General features: G+C 42.6%; 1 protein-coding gene across 1 annotated transcript; it reads left to right on the top strand.

Moving 5' to 3' along the window:
• Positions 1-306: 306 nt before the first annotated feature.
• On the top strand, positions 307-4,000 carry LOC109999303 (isoaspartyl peptidase/L-asparaginase-like). The gene is made up of 4 exons (XM_065959673.1): positions 307-370; positions 1,435-1,630; positions 2,163-2,305; positions 3,806-4,000. Exons 1-4 carry the CDS (start codon positions 335-337, stop codon positions 3,983-3,985), a joined length of 555 nt encoding a protein of 184 aa, XP_065815745.1. The 5' UTR covers positions 307-334; the 3' UTR covers positions 3,986-4,000.
• The last annotated feature ends 7,555 nt before the right edge of the window (positions 4,001-11,555 follow it).

The following is an 11,555-nucleotide window of genomic DNA, read 5'->3' as shown; positions in this document are numbered from 1 at the left end:
TGAATTTCTATCTGTTTTAAATCTAGTTAAAAACTCCTCACGTGTTGAAAGATGTGTGGGGGACAGCGCTGAAAAAGTACAATGACAGATTGAGAATTTTGCACATACAGCAAATTTTCCTTCAAAAGGCAAGAAATGGTGACACAGTAACAGCACAAAATATAGTTTTCCACAGAGGGATAGCCTTTTTCATTGTTCAAAGAACACTAAACCAGACATGGCAGGGTAGAGAAGAATAACACAACCAGAGGGTGGCGCTGAAGCAACATTATGGATTAGATCTGCCATAGACCCCAAAGAGAGGAAGAGAAGAAGAAGAAGCTCGAAGCAGGAGATGAAACACTATTCAAGTCCATCAAGCCAGCAGCAGGTACCTGTAGAATTTCTTGAATAAAAGAATGAATGAAAAGAATGGATAAAGAAATAGCAGAGCATGTTATTTGTTGTTATATTCTCTACGTATGTTACGTCTGTTTCACTCTGTGATAGTCTGCAGTGATAGTCTGTTTACTCACTACGCCAAGAAAAACGTCGCAATGCTTGTTTACAACGGCGTTGGCTCTCATATGACTTCAGTCTTTTTTGCATGTCTCAAGACTGTCTCCACATAATCCGTAATAATTATGCAATTCTGTTATAACACCGAACCTACCTTACAGTTTAGGCTATTCAGCAATGAAGTCCTGCTTTAGTTTTCCTATATCAACATATATCTCATATTTCTGCTCGTCATTTTTGGCCAATTTTAAATAATAATTTACGTTGTTAACACCTCTTTATTACTGTAGTCTATGACACACCTTGGGTAATTTTGTAAAGATAGCCAGGCGGAATTTCATTTAGAAATGTTGTAAATAAATGGTAAATTATGAGTTTTTATTTGAATGTATTAGTCGTATGTCTGAAGTTGATACAGCGATTTGTTTGAGAACAAGGTGTTGGGTGTGTTGGTAGAAATGGTGCGTTCAAGGGCCCCTCAGATTTAACGTATTCTAAGTTCTGCGATCGATGTGTCCTTGTTTACTTTGTTTATTATTGTGGTAATGTCATCACGGACTGCTGCCCCAAACATCAAAGTATTGCTGTATCCGGCTCCCCTCCTTGTTATCAGACATAGGTCACCGTATAGCCTAAAGCACGCACTAGTTTTACATCACAACATTAATTAATATGTGAATGTATTATAACGTCTTTAACAGTCAGTCTAAATAAATGAATGTCCCCATGTTTCTGCTTAATCTCTCCAAGTAGTTTTTACTGTATGACTTCACGTCAACACTCGGGAACTTTCTCCTTTTTGTCTGACTGCAGGTCAATGTAGAAAGAGACTTAGGGCGTTTTGGATTGCCAATGCAAAGACAACGTTATCCCCTTTAAAAACAGAATGTGGCTTCATCCTGTATGACATTTTAACTGTGCTCCTTCACCTCTCAGGTGATTGACATGTTGCCAGCTGTGGTGGTCCATGGAGGGGCGGGTCATATCCCAAAGGAGCGGGCACAAAACTCCACATCAGGGGTGTCTGCAGCAGCCCGAGCCGGGTACATTGTTCTCAAGGGAGGGGGCAGCAGCATGGACGCTGTGGTGGAGGCTGTGACCCAGCTGGAGAATAACCCCTCCTTCAACGCAGGTAATACAAAAACACACACACACACACTATTATACACATTTGTTTTCACACATGCACTCCTGAAAATATCTAGATCATTTCAGGAATACTGCTCCTGAAATTCTCCTGACCTGGATGAAAAAATACTAAGGGTCTGGCAGGAGAAACACCGGGTAGAGTCAGAGTGAAAATGTCGGCTGATGGCGTTCACACATGCAGCTCCTCCTGGAAATATCAGGAGTTTTTCTGCAAGTGTGAAAGCCCTATTGTTTTTGTTTTTCCATCTTGACTTTTGTTGAACATTTAGTACTACTCTATCACTGAGCCACATTTATCCAAGAACACTTTGACAATAGTGAGTTGCATTACTTTACTATGAAAGAAAGCATAACTCTTAACATATAAAGGGATTTTTCACAACATCTTTAATTGCTGAATCATTTTACAATAATTGTCACAGATCATTTTCTTTAAAGATGTTATACAGAGAGACATTCTTTGTCCCATGATGCCGGACTCTATCAAATGATTTCTCTCTTCATATTTATTTCAGGCTGTGGGTCGGTGCTGAACGTGAAGGGAGAGGTGGAGATGGATGCTTTTGTGATGGACTGGAAAACGTTGGCGACTGGTGCAGTGTCAGCTGTACGCGACATAGCCAACCCAACCCAGCTAGCAAGACTGGTTATGGACAAGGTTTGTAGCTTTTAACATCAATCGATCAATCTTTTTTTGTATAACGCCAATTCAAAACAAGACACTTTACAAAAAGACAGAGACCGAACTCTTTATTATATTATTTACAAACACTCAACATTAATCCACTATGAGCAAATCACTTAACATTTAGCAAAGACAATTCGTTTTGACATATGCACTCCTGAAAATCTTTAAAGAACTTCAGGAGGACTGCTCCTGAAATCCTCCTGATCTTGTTGTCCACACTTTCAGCTCACAGCCGGAGACTATCCTTGTACAGAAGTGGGGTTTCCTGAGGCAAGGAACAAAGCAACACAGTCCGCTATACAAGGCTATTATCAGAATATTATATCAATGCTATGTGTAGTTCTACAGGATCACAATCTCAAAAAAAAAAGAATAATGGAGAAGAAAAACTGGAGAACAGAAAACAAACATGATGCGGCAGTTCTATTTTGTGTCTCTGTAGTCGTGCATTCTCCTCCTGATAATATCCTGCTGCCTTCTCGCATCTGCTCACTCAGACTTTATCTGGAAAATAAACGAGGGGGCTGGCAGGAGAAACTCTGGCCTGTTTGTGTTCATAAACTTACTAAAGCTCATGTTTTTACCATACTGTATGTGCAACAACAAATCTATAAGTATACAGTAAGGTGTAGACAGTAGGCTTAACAGCAGAGTTTTAGTTTTTGTTAGCAATGCCCCATCACCCCCCACCCCCCCCTTTGTAATCTTGCTTGTTTTTATGGAGATTAAACCAATTTAACTCATAAACGAAAACCTTCATCAAATTCAAAAACTCCATTTACTCAAGGTTCCTGCACTGTACAGGAGCAGCTGCGCAGTTTAAGCACAGAACAGTATTCAGGAGAGATAAAGGAGAGTGTTTTGTCCTTCAACAATCAAGTTAAGGATCAATTAAAGTGTAGGTTCAGTTTTTATTTCAAGCACCATTTAAGTGTTTGTCCCGGCACATAGCCGATGGAAACCGGTAGAAACGTCAAAGTTGTCGTATTTGCATTACTGTTATGTTGTCAACTCAGGATGTTAAAGGAGCAATATGTTACTCTGACATCTAGTGATTAAAATGGGTACTGCAGTCCAAATTCAAAAACATCGAAGAGAGCTGTCCCGGGGTTTGTTCCTAGTTTTCTGATAAGGAAGGTCTAAAATGTGGCATCCCTCTTTGACAGTACACTGTCATCATTTTTTCATAAACTTTTTCTTCCAAAACATTTTGGTTTAACCCCGAAAATCTCCATATGCAACGTATATATAACAATACTGGACCCTGAAATATGGTCAGTTATACAGGGACAGCAGGATTTAAGAAAAGTAACAAATAATAATAATGGGTATAAAGTAGAGTGTGTAAACATTACATTTTGTAATAACAGCCAAACTAGCATGCATTCATTTATAAAAGTATAGTAGTATAGTATACCATCACAGGGCAGAGATTCATTTTTTTAATGTCTACTGTGATCTGGGTTTCAGACGAGTCATGCATGTCTCACTGCAGAGGGTGCAAAACAGTTCGCCCGCTCCATGGGCGTCCCTGAGGTGCCCATGGAGTCCCTCATCACCGAGTACTCCCGCATGCGCTGGAGGAAGAACCTGGCACCTGATGCCAACCCTGTGGAGTGCCAAATGTGTCCATTAAGAAGTGACTCATAAGTCTTATCCCAGAGCCTCTTATTGAAGCCCAGTAAAGATTTTAAAGACTTTCTGGAACATACTGAGCACAAGAATCAACCATAGCAGGGGTTATGCAGCAGTAGTTACTGGAGAGGGTTGTATGGATGTTTGCACAGGTTTCTATGCTCTGACTCTGGGTCATCGTTGGAATTCATGATTACTGCTGTGAGTCCCAGCTGACTGCAGCTGCGCCTTTCCTAAAGGAACAAGCTCTTTGCTGGAGTGTTCCTTAAAGAGGGATTCTGTTGAGTTTGGACATGTTTTAAGGGCATTAATTAGTTATAGGTGCAAAAAGTTTCAATATATCTTCAGATGATCACTTTGAGCAGTCTTAAAACAAGCTGTAATGTTACTGTAAATGAAACCCAATTTTTTAAAGTGTAAATGTACTTGAGAATGTATAGCACTTTTCTAGTCTTCTGACTACTCAAAGCGTTTTTACACCGCATTTTTTTTTATGTTGTTGCTACTGACAGGATCACAGTAAATGGTAGATGTACTTAGACAGTGCTTTTCACATGGGGATACTGTAGGTTGTGGGTCTTGAGGATAGACCAGTTGAGAACCAGCGTTCTAGACCACTCAAAGCTGCTTTTACACTTCCTGTCACACCACATTCACACAGTGATGACAGAGGCTGCTACGCAAAGTGTCCGTCAGTATTAACAAATCCCATCCATACACATTTCACATCTGTTTTTTCTGTTTCTGTTTTTTTTCAACGTGTAGGGGGAAGATGGGCACAGTCGGGGCCGTGGCAGTGGATAGTGAGGGAGTTGTAGCCTGTGCGACCTCCACTGGTGGGATGCTGAACAAGATGGAGGGTCAGGTGGGGGACACACCCTGCATAGGTCAGTCCTCAAACATACAGCGTGGAATGATATGCCTCATCATAAAGGTATTTGTTGAAGAAAGACATACTAAAGACACTTAACCTGAAAAAGGTTGACTCATTGTTCTTTGTTTTTAACAGTCCTCCAGTCCTTTGAGCATGATGCGTAAAAGTCCATTTACCATGTGTAGTGGCTTGATCTTGCGTATCAAAAGTTTGACCCACTGAGGGGTTGATAGCCTACCGTACTTAATTGACGCGTTGTTTCCGTGTTTCGTGGCAATAATTCAATCAACTCCGTGCTGTCACACTCAAAATGAGTTTATCTGAATCGTTCATTACAATACATATTCTGGTTGTCTACATACACTTATTCCACTATAACTTCAATGTAAAACAAAGCCAGGATAAATGTTCCATTCACAATACATTTCAACAGCGGTCAAAAACTGTGTGCCTCTCACGGTGGGCTGCTCACCTGTCCGTGATTAACTCTTCCTCTACTTGTAACCTTCCCAACACCAAAGTGAATGTGCCCCCTACTGTGACCACAAGGAACTACCACAGAGCACACATACATACTGAACACACAAATGGCTCTAACACGCCGGCCCCTAATTGTTCATGGCACTTACATAACAATTACCTTCAAATGTAACACACAGAGCCATCATGTAAGCAATATACATACAAATTGTACCACAACCCAAATATAACCTTGTTTTAGTCAGCATTGAAATTAATAGCGACCTCTAACAACTTGTAACTTCTTGCAGCAGACAAAGCTTAATAACAAGTCTTTCCAAGATGCTTGTCTTTGTCTGGAGATGCACAGAGCGTACAAAGCCTTTTTTGTCTGGGAAAGTTTCCAACACTCTACCAAGAAGCCAGGATCCACGTGGAGCTCCAGAATCCACTACAACAACAATGTCTCCGGGAAGGAAATTTCTCCTGTCTTGATTCCATTTTGTCCGCTCTTGAAGTAAAGGGAGGTACTCCTGTACCCATCTTTTCCAGAAAAGATTTGCGATGTATTGGACTTGTTTCCATCTCCTTTTAACGTATACATCGTTCTTGCTAAAGAGTCCAGGTGGTAAGACTTACCTTTCATCAACAGAATGTGGTTAGGAGTGAGAGGTTCGAGATCATTAGGATCATCTGAAAGCTTAGTGAGAGGGCGATCATTCAATATGGCCTCAACCTCGCACAACACTGTGTGGAGTCCATCATCATCCAAGATTTGCTGATGTAATACAGAAGTGAGTACTTTCCTGACCATCTGGATGACACGTTCCCAGACTCCGCCATGGTGCAATGCTGAAGGCGGGTTAAAGTTCCACTGAATACCTTCCTGCAGTAGAACTCCCTGTATCCGACTGTGGTTCAAGGATGTTATTGCTTCCCTCAGCTCTTTCTCTGCTCCAACAAAATTTGTGCCATTATCTGAACGCATTGAAACCACTTGTCCTCTTCGGCTGATGAACCTTCATAAAGCATTAATACATGCGTCCGTATCCAATGATGGAGCCACTTCCAAATGGACAGCTCTGCTGGCCAGGCAGGTAAAGATGACACCATAACGCATTAATACAAAGACTTCTACCTCTCCTTACTTCGATAGGTCCGAAGTAATCTACTCCGACATTTGTGAAAGGAGGGAGGTCAGGAAGAACCCTTTCCATTGGTAGGTCGGCCATTTTTTGTTTGCCTACAGTTCCCTTATATCGCCTACAGAAACAACATTGCGATATAATTTTCCTCACAGCTGAATTGGCACTTGTTATCCAAAACCTTTTGCGCAGCCTTGACAGTGTATGATTTCTACCACTGTGGCCCACTTGTTGGTGAATGTGCCTCAATATGAGTGTGGAGATGTATTGATCTTTTGAGAGAATGAGAGGATGCTTTGTCTCTTCTGGCAGAGCTGCCTGACTCAATCGACCTCCAACTCTCAAAAGTCCATCTTTGAAGCATGGGTCTAGTTTGTAGATGACGCTGGCTCTCGCTACAGACTTTCCAGCTGACAGTGCGTCAATTTCTTCTTTAAACCTTTGTTGCTGGCAGTAGCGAACAATAGAAACTTCAGCCTCCAACAGATCATCTGGAAACAAGGTTTGACCTCCTAATGCACTTTTGGCTTTTTTCATCTCCAATGATACATACTTGGATGCATCATCTGCATCTTTTCTGTGAATCTCAAGAGCATGTAATTCTCTCCTCCTTTCTACCAACTGTAGAAGAGTCCTTTTCCACTTGAGAAACCATGCGACTGCCACCTTCAATCTCCTCAAATCGGAAAAATGTGCTATGAGCTGGTCTGTAGCATCAGGTGAGTCTTTGGTTATGATTGTATTTACTGTGACATCCTTCTTGACTTCTGGATCATCAACTCCCATTGTTGCTTCCGTGGCATCAGTAAGCCAATCCTTTTCTGGTTCATACAGAAACTTTGGGCCCTCCATCCATCATACCACCATTCAGCAAATCTCCAACTTTCATACCTCTAGAGGCATCATCAGCAGGGTTCTCCTTAGTATGGATATACCTCCACTGTGAGACATGAGTTGCATCTCTGATTGTTGTCACCCTATTTGCCACAAACGTGTGGAAGCATTTGTCCTCGTTCTTTATGTACTTCAACACTGAAGTGCTGTCCGTCCAGAAAGTTGAGTGATCCAACGGTAGATCTAGTTCTGCTCTCAACGTGTGATCTACACGGACGGCAAGAACCGCAGCTGTCAGCTCCACACGGGGAATGGTTACCTGTTTGAGGGGGGTGACTCTGGCTTTGCCCAGCAGAAACGAGACATGGACACTGCTTTTGCTGTTTTCAATCCTGAGGTAAGTAACAATGCCAAATCCCTCCTGGCTAGCATCAGAGAAGTGATGCAGTTGCGCCTCAGTGAGCTGTCCAAAGTGTTTGGGCTTAATGCATCTCTCAACTTTAAAAGAATCCATCCCTTTCAGGTCTTCAAGCCATCTTATCCACTGATTGCCAATGTCTGCAGGTATGTTGTCATCCCATCCACAACGTCTCCTACAGAGCTCCTGCAACATGATCTTGGCTGGCAGTGTTATTGGTGCAAGGAAACCCAGTGGATCATAAACTGAACTGATCACAGACAACATTCCTCGCCTGGTAGAAGGTTGTTCCTTTAACATCATCTTGAACTAAATGAGTCCGACTCCACACACCACTGCAGCCCAAATGCTTTCTCTACTGGAAGCTCATCTCTATCCAGATCCAATTCTCTCCAATCCTTAGCCCTGTGCTCCTCTTCAATGGTTTGCAGGACTGCACGGCTGTTACTGACCCACTTTGTCAGAGTGAAGCCTCCTTTTTGACAGATGTTGTTAAGAGCTTGGACCATGGCAACCGCCTCCTCTTCTGAGGGCAAGCTCTTCAAGCAGTCATCCACATAGAAATTTCGTTTGACTGTTTCCACCACCTGTGGTGAAAAGTGAGCGCTATTGTCCTCAGCTGTTTTCCTCAGTGCATAACTGGCACAGCTTGGGGAAGAGACGGCACCGAACAAGACTTGTGTTAATCAGTATAGTGATACAACAGAAAACTCAAAGTACTTGGTCTTTTTCGATTCTCTGATTTTTTTGATTCGATACTCCACTATCTCTTGACTCACATTGCCCTCAGGCCACCACAAGAATCGAAGGAAGTCTTTGTCTTCTTCTGCCACCTTGACCTGGTAGAACATGGACTGTATATCCCCCATGAATGCTATGGGCTCCTGCCTGAATCTTGTAAGGACCCCAAACAGGGAACTAATGAGGTTGGGGCCTTGAAGAAGCTGGCTGTTAAGCGAGGTTCCTTTAAACTCAGCTGCACAGTCGAACACAACACGTAAAGTGGCCTTTTTGGGATGACGTACAGCGTGGTGGGGTATATACCAGAGCTTTCCATTTCCACAGTCCAGCTGATGGCAAGGCACCTTTTCTGCATGGCCATTCCTGATAACATCTGTGAAGAAGCTGGTATATTCCTTGTGATATAGCTCATCTTTCCTGAACTTCCCTTTTAATCCCATCAGTTTTTACTTGACCATTGAGAGATTATTTGGAAGAGTGGGCAGATTTTTCCTGAAGGGCATTCTCAGGCTGTAATGTCCATCCTGAAGCTTTGCTGACTTGTCCATTATCTCCAGGAACTTGAGGTCCTCTCTTGACATTGCCCTTTCCTCTGAACTCTTTTCATTGAAGTCATGGTTGTATTGGTTGCTTAGCATTTCCTCCAACTTGCATACAGAGATCCTATTTACAGCAGCCACTGAAAACCCTGTTTTAAGTTTGCTGTTCTCTCCGTCTCGAAGGGGACCATTAACCACCCAGCCTAATACAGTTCTTATGGCATATGGGCCATTCCCCTGGCTGTTGACAACCTCCCACGGCTCCAATACCTTGGGGACGTTGGTACCAATCAACAAGTCAACGTTGGCATCTATGCCAGGAATTTTGACGTCAGAGAGGTATGGCCACTTTGCTAGCTCTTCCTGTGTGACAACATTGCTAGTGGTCACAGGCATTTTACTTTGAGTGAGAACTTCTGGTAGTCTGTAAAAGAAGTTACTGTCAAAACCAACAACCTCCAGACCATTCAGGGCACTAGTCGCAACAACCTTCTCTTGTCCCATAGTGTGTAAAAGGAAGTTAGTTCTTCTTCCAGTAATGTTCAACCTCTGCATAAGACGCTCTGAACAGAATGTAGCTATACTGCCAGGATCAAGAAACGCATACGTTTGAAGGATTCTGTCTCCTTTGATGGCTTTAACCTGGACTGGCAGAATAGACAGGATGCTGTCCTCCTTTCCGGCCCCTGTATGACCACAAGTTTCTGAGGAAGCTGGTGTGATGTATGTTTTTTCCTTTCAAAATAAGAATTCATCCCATTTGATGATGCTTCAGAGTCTCCTGAACAATCTGAAGCAGCTTGTAAAACAGCCAGTTTTGCTGTGGATGCAGCTATTTCAGCATCAAGGGTGAGCTGCTCCCTTCTTCTTCGTAACTGTCCCTCCTGGGCCTCCAAAGCATGCTTTTCCTTAAGTATTGCAACACGAGCAAGAAGTGCAGCTTTTTCTGCCTGTACTTTGATGCAGGAAGAGGATTTACTTTTACCACTGGCTGCACTTTTGCGGTTAGAGTGTTTACTGGTAACATTTGATATGCTGTCATCAGGTCTGACATCATCAAAAGGGTTCACATCAACATCATCATTATTGTCATTGTTTGTCAACCAATTTTCAACATCAGAAATGAAATCCTTCTCAGCAAGCATTTTTGCAGAAAACCATGTATCTTGTTTATCCCTTTCATCAGTGGGCATTAAAGGCACAAGAGAATCATGCGCAACTTTTGCTTCCCCACACAGACAAACCATTTTTTCAAGTGTACATTTTACCTCTTTCACCCTGCTGGGCTGCATGGGCTCCGGAGTAATTTTTCTTAGATTTCTGGCCTTATTTAATTGATCTTTTCTTATATTTTGTAGCCTTTCTACTTTTTCAGCCAGAGCTTTGTAAGTTAATTTAACAGATCTTTTACCCTTTACAGACTGTGTTTCATTAATGTTACCTATTTTCGCTGCAGCCGCATTATGTCCCCGTTTTGTTTATATTGTTCCATAACGCACGTCCAGCACGAACATTACAATTGATCACAAAGTTCAGTCTTATTCCGCAACGATCAGTTTATTTTTGGCGACCAATGCATTGGGATTACGCTCGCAAAGTTGTGTGCACACATTTAAACATGGCCATAAACCTGGTAGCGGTGGGCGCCATTGAGTTGGACCGGTCTGATAACGATACCTTTTGGAACACGCTGTCTGATGATCGGCGTCCTCCTTGTAACGAACAATACACCCGGCGTCCTCCAGCGAGCCAACTGTCATGAGTGGATACCGCCTCAGACGTCTGACGTTAACAGAAAGGCCACGAGATAAAAAGTACAAAACGATTCTGATCATTTTTAGAAAAAAATACTGCTGTAGCAACATACTTAAGTCGAAGAACTAGCCCATCAATGCAGTTTTACACTTGTCTGATTCCCATCAGTTCTTAAGTATATTTACATTTCTTCACCCTGAAGTCTCACGTGGAGAGCTTTAGTTTATGGATCTGGACTCAGCTCAGATCTTACGCTCGTTCTCTTAAATCTTTTGCTTACAGGGTTAATCTCTCTCTCTCTCTCTCTCTCAGCATGTAGATGTTAATAATAAACACCAGAAATGAATGCAGAGGTTAACTGGAGTTGTTCAGTTAGCGTTCCTCTCTCCTCTGTTCTTTAGGTCAGTCAGCAGAGGCAGCCAGTGACTCTGCCCTGGCCTACATGAAGTCCAGAGTGGATGGTCTTGGTGGTGTGGTGACGGTGGACCCTCAGGGTAACTGGGCCGCTCGCTTCTCCAGCCGGCAGATGGCGTGGGCTGCAGCCCAGAAAGACACGCTGCACTACGGCCTGTACACTGGAGAACACTTCACACAGAGCATTGACGAGCCACACTGACACTTCACACAGTTTTCAGACTTTTTCATTTGCATATTTTGCATATATTTTCTATTTTCGGTCACCCTTGTGAAAGAGGTCGTAAATCTCTTTCACAAGGGTGACCTGGCCACGAGGGCAGCAGCACGTCATGATAATAATAATAACATACCTCCAAATTATCTCACAGGATCTTACTGTAATATTATCTTAGTACTGTAATAT

The sequence above is a fragment of the Labrus bergylta genome, chromosome 10 (assembly GCF_963930695.1).
Source record: "Labrus bergylta chromosome 10, fLabBer1.1, whole genome shotgun sequence".
Classification (NCBI taxonomy): Eukaryota; Metazoa; Chordata; class Actinopteri; order Labriformes; family Labridae; genus Labrus; species Labrus bergylta.
Note: the sequence above shows the minus strand (reverse complement) of the source record. Positions and strands in the feature narration are given on the sequence as shown.